General features: G+C 42.9%; 3 protein-coding genes across 3 annotated transcripts; all 3 read left to right on the top strand.

Moving 5' to 3' along the window:
- Window positions 1-2,179: 2,179 nt before the first annotated feature.
- LOC307020714 (histone H2A-like) lies at window positions 2,180-2,672 on the top strand (the record flags this gene model as incomplete). The annotated part of the gene is made up of 1 exon (XM_079652244.1): window positions 2,180-2,672. Exon 1 carries the CDS (start codon window positions 2,289-2,291, stop codon window positions 2,670-2,672), a length of 384 nt encoding a protein of 127 aa, XP_079508370.1. The 5' UTR covers window positions 2,180-2,288.
- A 1,885-nt stretch (window positions 2,673-4,557) lies between these two features.
- On the top strand, window positions 4,558-5,027 carry LOC307018684 (histone H2B 1.2-like; the record flags this gene model as incomplete). Its single annotated transcript, XM_079649037.1, has 1 exon — window positions 4,558-5,027. One exon carries the CDS (start codon window positions 4,558-4,560, stop codon window positions 4,933-4,935), a length of 378 nt encoding a protein of 125 aa, XP_079505163.1. The 3' UTR covers window positions 4,936-5,027.
- An 8,962-nt stretch (window positions 5,028-13,989) lies between these two features.
- Window positions 13,990-14,322, top strand: LOC307020239 (histone H4). Its single transcript, XM_079651476.1, has one exon. The coding sequence runs from the start codon at window positions 14,009-14,011 to the stop codon at window positions 14,318-14,320; it is 312 nt and encodes a 103-aa protein (XP_079507602.1). The 5' UTR covers window positions 13,990-14,008; the 3' UTR covers window positions 14,321-14,322.
- The last annotated feature ends 2,827 nt before the right edge of the window (window positions 14,323-17,149 follow it).

Genomic DNA, 17,149 nt, shown 5'->3' with positions numbered 1-17,149 from the left:
TATTTAAAACAAACTGTCAGTCAGACTCAGAGTTTTTGAAGATGGACATAAGAAAACATTTACGCCAATTCTCGAGTGGTGGCTCACACAACAACCCCAGAGCCACCACTTGAGCCAGGTAGACAAGGTATGTAAATGTCAGTAAACTTCCAAGTTATGCAAACATGTAAGCAAAGCATACATTACAGCTACGTTGACGTTACTTTGAATCGCGGGGGTAAGTTAAACCGTTAGCAAGTAGCTATAGCTAGCCAGATATCTTAAATAAACACTTTGTCATACAATCTAAATGTAATGTTTTTTAGCGTTACCTGGTAATTTCAAAGAAAGCTCTCTGGGAAATGTTGACTTACTGTTCGACATGAAGCTAGAAGCTACCTTACAGTACACAGTTGATCCGGAGTGCTGTCAGTTAAAGTGTTTCATAGTTAGCTTAGCTAAGCATCAACCTAGCACTGAAATATATGTTATGTGACAGTATTTCTGAGAAAAAGTCAGCTGAAATGGTGGCATAGTTGCCACTGCTTTACATGTCAACAGCATGTTTGAACGTATTTGCAGCAGTAAATGTGGCTGTTTGGCCACTGACGTTGCCATAACAACACCTGAATTTATATGTGATACCTCTTTTTGTGACAGATTTTTGCAAGAAATTATAATTCTTCTGAATGATATTCCTATTGACAGCTAGTTTCTATGTGAACATTATGAGATGGACAGCCAGAGAGACCAAATGAAAAACAGTTATGAAATACTATATGACAAAACAAGAATACAGTTTAAGTGATTTGTAAAATATCCATACAGAAAAATCTGTTTACAGTTCTGTTTCATATGGGTGTTGAGAGATTAATCCATAGATCTCTTAATTTTCCTCTCAAAGTGCACCAGATAGATGCTTTTAACTTCAATATTTAAAAAAAAAATCTTCCTGGGGGAGCATGCCCCCGGACCCCCCAGAGGAGGTGAAGACCCCCCAGGTTAGGTCCATGGTGTTTACATGCTTATTTATACAATATGTGTGCTTATGCTAACATCATAAGACAAAAGTTGGTTCCCTGTTGTGTGTAGTGAGAACGCGCTAGAGTGAGGGGGGCCCCAAGCCAAAGCTTGCTTAGGGCCCCCAAAAGTCTAGGGCTGGCCCTGCATACACATACACGCACGCACGCACGCACACACACACACGCACGCACGCACACACACACGCACACACACACACACACACACACACACACACACACACACACACACACACACACACACACACACACACACACACACACACACACACACACAGGACTCCACTCCTCAAAGACTGCAACCACAATTATGTATGGATATTTTTCTAGCATCTGTTGGCACTATGTAAATATACACATTGAAATATAATTGTATTGCATTGCTGCTTTTATTTATTAATGTATTTGTGTCTATTTGTATAACTGCAGTGAGAGGCCAAATAAATGTTGTTATACTTTGCATGATGACAATAGCGATAATATTCTATTCTAATCTATTTAAAACATCTTATTAAGGGTAACACTTGTTTTAATTAATCAATTGTCATTAATAATGTTTTGCTACAGTACTCCTTCGATTCTACGTACTACTATACATTAGTAATAGTTGATTACTACAGTACTTTGTTTATTTCATAGCAAGAGGAGAGTTAAATGCTTTCCAATATAATATTACATTATTATTATACATTTGTTTCAATCTTACACATTTGATTTAGGCTGTATGTTTTATTTCTGTTTTTGTATTAATGTGTTTGAAAGTAAATAGTTATTGTGATATCTATATGCATAATATATAATGCATTTATTGAGTCATCATTACATATGCTAAACATGAATAAACGTTTGATTTAACAGTTAATAACTGAAGGTATTATCACGTCAGCAATGATGTCTGCATGCTTTTTCACGCTGTCAGAATTTGACATGTGAAATATTGCAGTGGCTTAAAATACCTGTTTGATATGATACTGTATGTTGTCATGCCACACCTGACAGATGGTGTGCTTGCTATTATATTGATCTGTGTTTGCCCTCTTTCCAAACATTATACATTTCTCTGGAAATAGATTCACTTTGTAATGCAACCAGGTATCTCCAGCGTGTTCCACCTTTCTTTATAGACAGGTAAACTTAAGGATTTTTTTATAGGACAAAGCCAACTGCTACAGCTACTGTTTCCAGACCTGCAGCCCCCTGATTGTTGCATAAAAGAGCCGCTGTGGCGAGCAGAGAGCCACACTTCTTTGAAAACCCGAGAAAGCAATTATGTCAGGAAGAGGCAAGACCGGAGGAAAGGCCCGAGCCAAGGCTAAGACCCGCTCCTCCCGGGCCGGGCTCCAGTTCCCCGTCGGCCGTGTCCACAGGCATCTGAGGAAGGGTAACTACGCCCACCGTGTCGGTGCCGGAGCCCCGGTGTACCTGGCCGCTGTGCTGGAGTACCTGACCGCTGAGATCCTGGAGCTGGCTGGAAACGCCGCCCGGGACAACAAGAAGACCCGGATCATCCCCCGCCACCTGCAGCTCGCCGTCCGCAACGACGAGGAGCTCAACAAGCTGCTGGGAGGAGTGACCATCGCTCAGGGAGGCGTGCTGCCCAACATCCAGGCCGTGCTGCTGCCCAAAAATACCGAGAAGGCCGCCAAGAAGTGAACACCCTGAACCCGCTTCAATAAACACCAAAGGCTCTTTTAAGAGCCACACACTTCTCTCCAGAGAGCTTTTCCTCATGTGTCAATATATTATAGTGTTGAGAGAATAAGAGTATGTTCCTTATTTGTGATTATATTCTTTAAAGTATGAAATCGCAAAGCTTTTGTCTGGGTTTCCAAGCAGCCTGTAACCCATCACATCAACTTTATTGTCAATCTTTCAGTTTGTGTGAACAGAGATCGAAATACAGTTTCCCACAGTCCAGAGCAGAGATGGGCAAATGGCGGCCCACAAGCCGCATGCGGCCCCCACCTCCTCTTTTTGTGGCCCTCAGAATAATTTATAAACAACGTAATTTTTTATTTATTTTAACTTGTAGTACTGATACCGTCCACTAGACTCCTAGTTACGTCGCGAGCTGCGTACATGATTTCAAATACCGCAAAATAATCTGTGACGCATTTGTGTGTATTGTGTTTGTTTCCCGGGAAACCCTCACAAGAAACACCGGCTGTTGTTATGCCACCCGGACACCTTGTGCCCGACATCCAGGCTGTGCTGCTGCCCACATCCAAGCTGTGTAGCTGCCGACATCCAAGCTGTGCAGCTGCCGACATCCAAGCTGTGCAGCTGCCCAAGAAGACCGAGAAGTGAACGACCGGGACCATCTCAAACAAACCAACGTCTCTTTTAGGAGCCCAACTCACCTCTAACTAAAGAAAGCGTTCCCCCTTTTTTTTTTATATATATATATATATATTTTGTATAACGCGAATATTAATACCAGTCAATTTAAATATTCAACTTTTCATCAATCATCGACCAAACTTTGTCTGTGGACTAATTGAATAAAGCCTGACTGCACATTTCCTTCCCACACAGATGTTGTACCCTGCACATACATGCATATAAATGGCACTTCTCCTAATCACTAAGCACGTGTTGCATTATTAACTGTTAACTAGGTTTACATTTACATTTAAATGTCTTCAAAGTAAATATAAAAAAAAGACAGTAGGCCTATACAGTCAGAACAGAAGAGTCATCCGAGTGAAGAGAAGAAGGCTCCTCACTTAACATGTATTGTTGGGGCAGAGGTTCTGCTCTGCGCGTTCCTCTATGAGTTTGTTTTAAAAGAAGGAAAAGTCAAAGCACCGGGATAACGGTTAAACAATAATCTGCTTTAATGGTGGAAACATTACAACACAAAACAATTCAAAAAGGGCCCCCCTTCGGGTGCCCCTGCTCTGGAGAGGTCTTACCGCCTCGGCCAGCATGAAGAAAAGAGAGCGAACTTAGAGAAAACACAGGCTTTCATACTAAAAACACAGGAGGAGGTGTGTGAATGCTTCCCCCAGAGGTCATCTCAAACACAAAACAGCCACGTCAAAAAAATCCAACATAATAAATATGCAATTCGTTTTTTAATGCTATTTCTATTGAGATCTTTACATTTTGGAATGTTTATTTCTTTTGATTCATATTGTACATAGCCATGTCCTTTTGTGCTGCTGCAACGCAAACATTTCCCAAATTGGGATGAATTAAGTACCTCTTATTTTATCTTATGTTGCTGATTTTATAAAAAACATTTAAACATCTGAATATAAATTGAAATAGTTCTTAGATATATATATATATATATATGTAATTGAAGAGCTATATTAATGTATCTATTTGAAATAACAATACTATTTAGATTTCAACACAAATAAATGTTTCTCTTATATTTTCCAAAACTATGCTCAAAGGGTGATTTGCATTGCGCATGCTCAGTACCCAACCAATCCCGTGCGAGCAACAGCGCAGTCTCATTTGCATCGGATGAATATAAAAAGACCACGCTGTATCTCGGAGTATTCATTCTACTTTGTGAACCTTGATCATGCCTGAAGCAGCCAGCGTGAAAGCGCCCAAGAAGGGCTCCAAGAAAGCCGTCACCAAGACTGCCACCAAGACCGGCAAGAAGAGGAGGAAGTCCAGGAAGGAGAGCTACGCCATCTACGTGTACAAAGTGATGAAGCAGGTGCACCCCGACACCGGCATCTCCTCCAAGGCCATGGGCATCATGAACTGCTTCGTGAGCGACATCTTTGAGCGCATCGCCGGGGAGGCCTCCCGTCTGGCTCACTACAACAAGCGCTCCACCATCACCTCCAGGGAGATCCAGACCGCCGTCCGCCTGCTGCTCCCCGGAGAGCTGGCCAAGCACGCCGTGTCTGAGGGCACCAAGGCCGTGACCAAGTACACCAGCTCCAAGTAAACCCTGCTGCTGATAGACCAACACAACGGCTCTTTTAAGAGCCACCCACTACTTCTATAGATGTATTCCTCGGTTTTGAATAAGTGTTCAACTCCTTGTAGTTGGGGGCCTAGGGGGGAAAAAAGGACCGTTTGGTTCAGATTCTCGCAAATTCGCCAAATTTGGCACAGATGTTGTCCATACCGTACTTAATCATTTTAAGATGGGTGCCAAGATTGGCGCCCCATGGTACTGCCATATTGCGCAATCCAATATGGCTGCCACCCGAAAAAAACAAAAAGGCCTAGAATCATAAATGATACCACTTTTTAGGGGTTTTCTGGGCCGTAAAATCTGATTCTGGTGTTATTTAAATGATTTGAGGTCAAGATTACCCCTCAAGGTCAAGTTTACTCATCAAAGTTAGTATATAAAGGTAATATCGGGGTAAAATTCAGTATTTCTGGTGCAACATGCCAGATTCTACCCCCATTTTTTTTTCTCATTATAAGCTATACTTGTATGTATCAATGTTTTATTTCACAATTCAAAACAATCTGATTCTGGTTTCATCTCAATGATATGAGGTCAAGTTTACCCCTCTAAGTTAACATAAAGGTCATTTTGTGTCATAAAAAATAAAATGGTATCATTATTTATTGGAAATAATGTTTTGCCATTTAACCTATTTTCAAACTTGTTTGAGAGACAAGGCAGGAGTCAAACAGTAACAACATGTGCTGTGTTTGCTGAATCAGCCTGCCAGTTAAACCAGGTGAAGGTAACCTAATGAGGCTGTACTGGTGATTCATGGTCCACATACAAAAGACAGGTAAGTTGTAATGTTAGCAAAAGTGCATGCATTTTCTGATAGACAACATAATGAAATTAGTGTGCTGTTATAGTTTCATGGTGTGAATACTGTCAAAGAACATGTAGTTGATGTTTTCAAGCTAGCTAACATTAGCTATATTAGCTCTGACTAACATTAGCTAACAATTGCTCAGAGATTAGAAGCTAGCTAGCTCAGTGATTGTTGGTGAATGATATCTTGCTGAGCTAAGGTTAATCTGCCTGTACACTTGCCAGCTAATAAGATAACTAATGTCATTTTGAGAAATTTCATTATTAATTCATTATTTTGCCCAAATAAAGTCATCAATAAATTAGAACAATGATATGAAGTGAATTAAATGAAGTCCTGGGGATACTAATATTGCTATCATTTTTGCATGTGCACTCTGCTCTCTGGTCCCAACCAACGTTGATACCAAACCTATGTCCTTGTTTTTAGGTGCCTGCTATGTCACCTATAAGACGGGATGGCAAGTGAAAGTTCTTTGTGTCGACGAGCCTACATCATCATAATGGACTAGAACAAGAGTGTCAAGTCAAGCATGTCTTCTATCAAAATTATGAACTGGGAACTCTGTTGTCTTTGTCAAATGGTCAAACCTGGAGAAAGCTTGACAACTCCAAAGACAGAGGGACTTGTATCACTTGAGAGGGATCTAAAAGACTTCAATGATATCAATGCCAATGATCTTCCTTGTAACGTCACGATTAGTCAGTTGAATGATGGTTCAGGCATTGCAGCAACTCTTACATTGCATAAGGCTGTGTATCACAAAACGTGCAGGCTTTATTGTAGTAGTTCTCGGGTTAAACGGGCGAGAGAGAAGCAAGACAAAGAAGCTGCCCCCAGTGCAGAGACTGGCCCTAGTCCCAAAAAACTCAGATCATCTGGGAATTTTCAGCAACAAGGCAATGTCAAATATTGTATCATCTGTGAGGGCGTGGATCCAGCTAACCTCCACAGGGCAACATCTGATGATGTAGATAACAATCTAAAGAGTTGGGCGAAGACCAACAAAAACTTTGCTTTACTTGGCAGACTAGTTGCCCCAGCTTCTGATGCACATGCGGCTGATTTCCATACTCACCATAACTGTTATGTAAGTTTAAGAAACACCGCTATCGCTACTGAGAAACGTGATTCGGTGCGGCCTGCACCTTCGCCCTTCAATAAGATCATCTGCGCTCAGATAATAGCCCTGATCGAACATTCAGAGAACACTTTATTCAAGCTCTCAGAGCTACGCAATATGTATCGAAAGTTTACGAGTGATCAAGGTCATCAATGCCAAGATGAAAAAGTGCCACACTCAACCCGATTCAAGGATCACCTTCTCAAGTTTCTACCTGAATGGGTTGAGGTTTCCAAGGAAAATAAAGGCCGGAAGGATATTTATCTATCTCACAAGTTTAAGGTTGCTGATGAGCTTGCCAAGACATATAGCGCACAAATTGGTCAAGAAGATGCTCTTATTTTCATGCGGGCTGCCATGATGATGCACAACTTTATACAGAGTCAACTGCCTTTTGATGGCTCCTTTCCTGCTAACTGCCTCACAGCTCCAGTTAGTGAAGAGATGAGGAGTTTCTTCAATGTAGTGCTCCAGGGCCCATCAGCTCTTGAGAAGATTAGTGAAGACAGCAATCTGAATGCAAGGGAGAGAATTGCATGCAACATCTCACAACTGCTTATCTACAATACTAGTAAGGGTACACACCACGCTGTGAAGACGGATACAATACGCCACAACAAGGAGCGAGAAACCCCCTTCCCCCTGTATCGTGGCCTCAGGCTGCATGGACATGGACGGAACAAAAAACAGATTGATATTGAACATGCTCAAGGCATGTCAGTATCATACAAACGGGTCATGCAAGTTAAGCGAGGTATTGCTCAAGCGGTGTGTGCTCGCCATGTCTTAGATGGAGTGGTACTACCAACCAACAGCCGTCTCAATGTCTTCACCACCCATGATGTGGATAATTTAGACAGCAAGGCTCAGGGCAACTTCTCACTTGATGAGTTCCACGGATATGCCCTTAGCGTGACCAACCATCTCTCGCATGAGAACCTAGGTGTGAAGCGGGATCCAATTAAGCTTGACCCCTCTGACACGTCGACTCCAAAGCTACCAGACTCTTACGTGATCCAGCCCCCAGTCCAACTTACTCAAACAGATGTCTTTGCACCAAAATATGGCAACAGCAAAGTCAGACCACCGCTTGATGTGCAAGGTGCCACGGTCAAGGATGAGGTATGGATGGCACACGTTAACAGTGTGCTGAAGCAAGGCACGTTAGCAGAGGGTGACATCATCACTTGGTCGGGATACAACTCTATGCTAGCCAGCGAGCAATCAGTGAAGCCCCCAGCTGAGATCGGCATCTACCCCCTATTCCCAGACAAGGCCGCATCCGCATCTTCAATGAAGCACGCGATGGAGCTGACGATGCAAGGCACAGAGTTCCTCAACCCAGGCCAGACTAGCGTACTCGGTGCAGATCAGCCACTATTTGCTATCATCAAACTGCTCCAATGGCAATACCCCAACACTTTGGGAGAAGACAAGTTGGTTGCCATGATGGGTGCGCTGCATATTGAAGACAAGATGCACCTAATGATTGGGAAGCTGCTGCTCGACTCCGGGTGGGCCACCATCCTCGCTAAGGCTGAGGTCCTGACATCCGGTCGCGCACAATCTGCGCTCAATGAGCATCACATCAAACGCACAAGGTATGCCCATCAAGTTTCTCTCATGTCACTTTATGAGCTCAAACAGACCGCCTACGCAGAGTATTGTGAGAGTATAATGGGCCCACCTGAGTCATTTGATATGTGGGATCAACGTTCACAAACTGTTCCCCAGTTCAAGTTCTGGTCAACCATAATGAAGCTGGAGCTTCTGATGTGTCGCTTTGTGCGGTCCCTGCGGGAAGGGGACTTTCCACTATATGTGCAAGCATGTGACGAACTTTGCGGCTGGTTTCACGCCCTGGACCACACAAACTACGCACGTTGGATGCCAGTCCATGTCCGTGACATGGTTCAGATAGCTGATAAACACCCTCAAGTACATGCTGAATTCATGAAAGGCAACTTTGTTGTGCAGAAATCAGCTAGAAAGTTCAGCCTCATGGCCAAGGACCAAGCACATGAGCAGTCCAACAAAAGCCTCCAGGCGCATGGCGGAGCCGTTGGACTCTATGAGAATCCTGAAGCCCTTACATTGTTTATGCTGGCTGGACCTGATTGCACACGGATAGTTGAGGAGTTTGAGGCCATCAATGACCCACCAACGTCATCCACTGCTCATCATGAGGAAGGACATAACTTGCAAGTAAAGTTTCGCAAGGATGTACTCTCGTTCATCGATGTGGTACAGCAGCTAGGCAACCCCTTCCTTGCTACAAGCCAGGAGCTTATTGCACTCGATACACAGAATGTCATGGAGCCGGCAGTTGTTGCTTCTTTATCTCAAATCCATGAAGCCGGCCAGACCCTTCATGCAGCATATGTCAAGGAAAGATTGGAAATGGCTTCAGTACCAGTATCTGATACCGTCAAGCGGAAAAACATGCTAACATTCGCCAACCGAACTGGCCCCAAGAAAAAAGGTACAAAGGACGGTGGCATACAGAAGCAGAACATGGTTTTAATCACACAACTGTTCCTTTCACTCCAGTCACGTCCCAATGCTGACATGACAGACTTCTTTCAATTCGAAAATCAGAGAGAGCCACCGAGCCTGGCGGACAGAGGGTCTCTGCGATCTGGGACAAAGTCTGACATTCTTCAATGCCTCAATGCTAGCACAGGTCGTGCAGCTTCTGCCAAACAATCTACCGTTGTGGTGTTGGATATGGCAGCAGTCATCCACATGGTGCGCCCCACAACAGCAAAGACATTCAGCGAGTATGTCTTGCTCAACATTACACCATTTCTGGAGGCCCAAATGACAACTAGTACCCACCGCATTGATGCTGTATGGGACAACTACCCAGAGGAAAATAACCTAAAATATCTTACACAGAAACGGCGTGGGAATGGTTCACGGACAAAAGTCGGTGATGGTAGCACTCCAATCCCTAAGCATGAATGGAGTGGCTTCCTAAAAAACGAGGACAACAAAAAGGAGCTCTTCTCATTCATCAGCACACAGATCTCAAAGAATGACATGCGTGGAAAGCTCCTTCTGACTACCCACTTTGAGACTGTGCTCTCCAACATGCCTTGTGATGTCACAAAACTACAGAAGTGCAACCATTCTGAGGCAGACACCAGGATCCTCCTGCATCTGGCACATGCAGCAGAGCAGGGTCATACAACAGCCTTTGTTCGCACCGTAGACAGCGATGTTGTCATTTTGGCAATCCGGTTTTTCGAGACCCTTGGCCTAACGGAGCTCTGGGTGGGTTTCGGTACTGGTCGAAAATATCGTGACATACCAGTCCATACCATCTACTCTGATCTCGGTCCATCAAAGTCATTGGCACTACCCCTCTTCCACAGCTTAACAGGGTGTGACACAACTTCCCAGTTTCTTGGATGTGGCAAGAAGACAGCTTGGGCAGCCTGGAGAAGCATACCAGACCTCACCAACACACTAGTTGCTCTCACAAACACCCCTGACCTCTTCAGTCTTGAGTCTGTGCATATGCAGAACATTGAACGATTTGTCGTGCTCATGTACAGCAAGGGGTGTGGTGCAGCTGGTGTCAATGAGGCCAGACATTGCCTCTTCACCACTGGAAGTAGATCCCTGGAAAACCTCCCACCTACCCAAGCTGCACTGTTCCAGCATGTCAAGCGAGCGCTACTGCAGGCAAGTTTCTACTGGAATCAGGCAACCTCGGTCCAGCAGGAAATTCCTGACTTCAGTGAGTGGGGCTGGCACAAAGATGGCACTGGCACATGGCAACCACTGTGGACCACTCTTAGTGATGCATCAGCAGCATGTGACCTTCTTGTGCGCTGTGGCTGCCTCAAGGGATGCATGGGAAAGTGCAAATGCCACTGTATCGGTGTCCGATGCACAATCCTCTGCAAATGCGAAGGTGGGTGCCTTAATAATGAAGATGACAGCCAGTAACTCCACACCTTGCAAGGGATGGAGACACAAAGAATGTGAAAGACAACATTGTGATCTAACTTTTTGATTTTAGCAAGTTTTACGGAGTAACTATTTTGATTACATTGTCCCCTACTGTTGTTTACTGTTGTTGAAGTTGGACTTGTATTAGTTTGTTGTTTATAATAAACAATCTACTGTTTTGAGTTGTGAAACATTGATATATATACAACTACAACTTATAATGGAAAAAAATAACTTTTTGGGGGTAGCATCTGGCATGGCGCACCAGAAATACCGGATTTTACCCCAATATTACCTTTATGTACTAACTTTGATGAGTAAACTTGACCTTGAGGGGTAATCTTGACCTCAAATCATTAAAATAACACCAGAATCAGATTCTACGACCCAGAAACCCCCTAAAAAGTGGTATTATTTATGATTCTATGACTTTCCGTTTTTTTCGGGTGGCAGCCATATTGGATTGCGCAATATGGCAGTACCATGGGGCGCCAATCTTGGCACCCATCTTAAAATGATTAAGTACGGTGTGGACAACATCTGTACCAAATTTGGCGAATTTGCGAGAATCTGAACCAAAAAATCCCCTAGGCCCCCGACTATTGCATAATCCAAGGATCCTAATGTCAAATCCCTTAAATATGAAATGCATTATGTTTCTTACATGTTGATAGTTTACTGAGCCTCGTTACAGCTCGCCCCACAATGGATCGGTTGAAACAACATATGCATATTTTAAAAAAAGTGTAATAAGTATATATATATATATATATATATATATATATAAATGAGGGTTTAATTATATCACAACCTCAGAAAATGTTGTTTCACATTTCTGTATCACTAATTAATACAGACTTGTCTTCCTCTGTGAAATAAGGATCTCCAAATTATTACTTAGTCAGCACTAAAGCACTTTGAGCAGACTTAGTTTCAGTGGATACCCATTAAGTGTTTTTGCTCGAAGCAATCAAAGAGAAATGTCAGCTCAGAGTTTTAATAACATGCAGGTGCTTTTGACCATTTCTTTACAATACTTGATACTGTTGTCATGCAGGTTGATAGCACTGGAGGGACCTTGGCTCCTACTTGCTCCATGCTTCTACAACACGTGTATTTCTACAGATCTCATGAGACGCTTCATTGCACACAGGTCACCTCTTCATCTGTATTGTCTCTTGTGTATTTAACTCATCATTCATGTCTAGTTAGATTCAGATCCCCTAGTTAAGTAATGAACTCTTATATGAGACAAATCATATCTTTGTATACAGTTTCCATCGCATCTGACTTTCTGAGCTGCAGAATTAATATACCGTATATCTATTATTTATGCTGTCAATAAAATACAATGGGTCAAAAATCACTATCAACAAAACAAGAATGTTTCCATTTCTGAAACGAAATGATATTAATTGACCAACGTCATTTTATTTGGTAAGAGCTCAAATATACAGAGTATTAATATATTAATGGAAGCAGTGTTATGCTTCTTTGTCTGTTACTTAGCATATTAAATGTATCATTAAATGGTGGTACATTTCTTGATTATTAATGTAATCATTGTTGCCATGGCAGCACAACTTAGCTCAGGGTCTGTGTATACCGTGTACGACTGTTGACATGTCAAAAGCATTAACTGTATGCAAGCCCGCCTTAACCTGCCATCAGGCCCTGGGGCTGATCGTTTTTGTAGGCCCCCTATTTAAACATCAAATCAAAGTCATTTATAGCCTCGGCAGGCTCTGTGATCGCACTTCTCCACTCTGCTCTACACGCGCCTGGTCCTCTCCTCCATATGAGTGACGTATCGGGCCTCCCTCATGTATTTGTCCGGTTGCCGTTGGCTCCCCTCCACGTAGCAAGTCCTCGTCGTCCTCTCCATCTCCTCCAACAGATAATGTCCCTCCTGTCTGTTTTTCCTCTCCCGCTACTCCATCGCTATCAGAACCAGACGGCCTACTTGTCTCCGAGGCCCCGCGGCCGGCACCGCCACCGCTCGGTACACAACTCATCTGTCCTTCCTCCTCATCCTGGCCTACAGGTTTAAAATAACCTGTAAGCTTCGGCATTTTTTGTAACAGCTGCTTGTCTCGAAACTCCTTTTCCCTCAACAATTTCCTTTTCCGAGCGCCACTCAAACTTTTTCTTCACTCAATCACTCGCAATTTGAATAAGTCACATGTGAAACATATTCTCATTCTGACGTGTGTGTGTGTGTGTGTGTGTGTGTGTGTGTGTGTGTGTGTGTGTGTGTGTGTGTGTGTGTATATTTGCGTTTGTGTGTATTGTGTGTTTCCCGGGGAAAACACTCACGAGAAACACCGGCTGTTGTTATGCCTGCTGTAACGTCAAGTTACTCCGTTCTCCGCCTGTAATTATGCCGTTACACGCTTCAAAGTTGTATTTATCATCTGAATTTGCCGAAACAAGTTTAATATTCTGAAAGCCAAGACTTTGTTTTTTTTTAATCAGATGAAGACAAACTGTAACGGACCTTGCTGTGTTATCTATCATTACTCTACGTCTTACAATAATAATTTCAGTGGAGGGAGGGGGGGCGGCGCTGTGGAACAGCAGAGTGGCGAGGGAGAGCTGTCGTCTTCCCTTTACAAGATTCAAAAATGTATTTATCGTGTGATTTTGGAAATGAAAGTTTCCTATTCTGAAAGCCAAGAATTTGTTTATTTAAAAAAACAAAAAAAACACCCGAAATAAAAAATAAAAAAAATTGAATTTTTTTTTTTTTTTTTTTAATTGGCTCATGATAGGCCCCCGATCTCCGTAGGCCCCTGGGTTTCAGCCCAGGTCAGCCCGTGCATTAAGGCGGCCCTGACTGTATGGGCTATACAGTATTTACACATTATATATTTTCTGTCTTCTTGTCTTTTTTTAATTGTAAATGTTATTCGGGGGTTTTATTACATATTAAGGAACCTTTAATCATCAAACCTTTAGTATAAAGCCTGCGCGAATTAGATAAACAATATTTAAACGAAACTAAATGTGTTGGAAGATGATTGGCCCCGCCTAGCAGCCTTCCCGCTGTCCGTCTTCTCTTAGGTCCGCAGTGAATATTTAAACACTGCCGGTCAGACTGCTTCCACTCATTCGTTTTGAACGACCTGATCTACCAAGACTCCAAAATGAGTGGACGAGGAAAAGGAGGAAAGGGACTCGGCAAAGGAGGCGCTAAGCGCCACCGCAAAGTGCTCCGTGATAACATCCAGGGCATCACCAAGCCCGCTATCCGCCGTCTGGCTCGCCGCGGCGGAGTGAAGCGTATCTCCGGTCTGATCTACGAGGAGACCCGCGGTGTGTTGAAGGTGTTCCTGGAGAACGTGATCCGTGATGCTGTCACCTACACCGAGCACGCCAAGAGGAAGACGGTGACCGCCATGGATGTGGTGTACGCTCTGAAGAGGCAGGGCCGCACCCTGTACGGCTTCGGGGGATAAGCAGCTACTGACCAACCAACCAAAGGCTCTTTTAAGAGCCACCCACATTACATGAAGACTTTCCTTTACTATGTGTCATATAATGAAACAACAATTTATCTAAAACTGGACACTAACCTACAAAGAAGATGAACAGACTTGCTTTTATACATTATTTTATTGCTGATAATCATTCCACCAGTGTTTATGTAGTGGGTGATATGAATACTGACATGTTGGACCTGGTTTGCTAAGCATATGCTACAGTTCTGTGATGACAATCTTATTTTATCAAGCCAAATACTTTGGCCTACAGATAGCTATATACAGTGATGCAAATTAGTCGCTTTTCGGCGCCTCCTGCTTTTTTAACGCTGCTTTGGATGACTTGTGTAATTCGTGGAGAACCGGAGATTTTCGTTTGGGGGGGGGGGGGGGGTCCGTTAGTCCGTCCGACTGACGGACAACTTCTCAATTCAAAAAAGAACAAGAAATCTAGATCGCAAAAATAATTAAACAAGCGAGTGCCTGTTTTTCCTGGCCAAGGACAGGTTCCTTGAACACAACACGAGCGTAACGCGTCTTCACGTGGTTATGTCTCGTCTGAAAGGAGTTTAGACTAGAGTGCTTACGGAGAGCACCGGAACGCCGCTCCAGCTCTTCAAATATTGCAGTACCCATAAGGAGCCGCCGCAGTGTTTGCGTGGCTGTGTCTTTAGTTGTAAGCACATTGGCGATCTGTTATTACCATCTGGTTAGCTACCTATGCTAACACATTTAAAGAGCTTTTCTACAACCAGGTGGAAGAGAGCTCTCTCCTGAGAGGCTCAAATAACCTCAGCTCGGTGAGGATAAGGCACACCTTGATATGATCATTATAATTATTAATGAGACATTAGAGACTAAATGAAAAACAGGTATAAAATACTATATGACAGTAACAAAAAAGTTGTTAAAAATAAGTGATTTGTAAAATATCCAAAAAGAAAAATCTGCTTACAGTTCTGTTTCAAATGGGTGTTGAGAGATGTATCCATAGATCTCCTCATGTTGCTCTCAAAGTGCACCAGATTGATGCTTTCAACTTCAATATTTAAAAAAAAAAAAAAAATCTTCCCGGGGGAGGAGGTTAGGTCCCCCCCACTGAATTCATGTTCACATGGATACTAAATACATTTGCACACATCTTGTGTCCATATCTTTCTGTTTTGGTGGTCATGCCACACCGTGCACATGCATGCATGCGCGAGTCATGGTGAGATATCTGGATTCAGAGGTTGCTTTTTCTTTGCACAGAATGAAAGAAAGGCCAAATGAATTGTCTGTGATTTTAGTTTTTTTAAGCAGAGGTTGAGTTCAATAATTTGTACGGCCCTTGGAGGATGTTGTAAAAATTGAAAGGAAAAAGGTTCCCCACCCCTGCTGTAAATAATAATAAAAACCTTGATTTATAATTTAACATCTCTGTCTCCTATTGATCTGAGTATATTATAAAGAATAGCCAGTTAATTGAAGCATTATAGCACAGGCCTTTGTCAGATGGTATATTATACTGTTTTTATCCTGCTTCGAATAGTTCTCTCTTTTTTCACCATACCTGTGTTTGTATCACTGTATATAAGCGACACACAACTTCATGGCTTGACCATTGCATGAGCACAGCTAACGCCCATCACATGTTAAGATCAATTGAGATTGTGAATGAGGGATCAATGTCAGATCACATTGCTTTTGTAATGTCACTAGATTATGATAGTCTCCCTGAGATGTCTCAGGAGGTGAAAAATGCCTGTAACACTAAAGTGGACTGGTCTAAGCTCACAACATGAGGATAGTCTATTGTACTATGGGAGAACTGATGTCCTGTTGAGTTATGTATATCCACCACCCAAAGTAGCAGCTCTGTGTTGATGTGGGTTGTAATGAAAGCTCTCACCGTGAAGACCTCTGTAACATGTATGATTGTATTGTGGGAGCTGTATGGGAGGCCAGTAGACCGTGCTATACATACTCTGGGAAGAGACACAACGTCAAGCCAGGGTGGAATAAACATGTGGCTGATCAATACGCTGAAGCCAAGAATGCTTTTGGGGCCTGGGTCCGGGCAGGAAGGCCCAGAGAGGGGCCTGTCCTGGATCTCAAAAAGCGTACAAAGGCTAGATATAAATATGCAGTTTGTTATGTCAACAAACATACAGAAAGATTGAGAGCGGATTCTATGGCTGAAAAGCTCCTTCATAGGGATATGATGGCTTCTGGAAGGAGGTGAGAGCTCTGAACAGGGCCAGCACGTCGTTACCGTGTACCATAGAGGGAGTCTCTGGAGCCCATAACATAGCTGAGTTGTGGAGGCAACATTACTCTACTATACTTCATTGTGTTAAAAGCTGATGATAAGTATTTAACATTTCATCTTTTTGTTTTTGTTCACCGTTCGTTATCTGTTAACCAAGATGAATATTTTAATTCAATATATCAGACACCACGGTGGATTCTGGCAGAGTGTGTCCTGTGGGTATTGTCCACAGTAATCTGGATTCATGTCTAATATGTAATGTAAGGCGCTTTGAACACTTGGGAAAGCCCTAAAGTAAATACCATGAATTATTAAATCCAAATGTTTTTCAATAGTCAGGAAATTATTTCTCAGAGCATCATTATTGGTTCTCTGAAACGCAATCAATTTATTTTCACACTTCAACTACGTAGGTGTTAGCATGGACACAGAACCACAGACACGTTGTCTTTAATTGTGCATGATCCAGCCTGTGTATAACCTGCGGGCTAATGACAACATCATTTTGACTTCACTTAAACTCTGGAATGATTAATTGGCTTTTATAACTTATA

Source organism: Notothenia rossii (assembly GCF_949606895.1).
Source record: "Notothenia rossii genome assembly, chromosome: 9".
Classification (NCBI taxonomy): Eukaryota; Metazoa; Chordata; class Actinopteri; order Perciformes; family Nototheniidae; genus Notothenia; species Notothenia rossii.
Note: the sequence above shows the minus strand (reverse complement) of the source record. Positions and strands in the feature narration are given on the sequence as shown.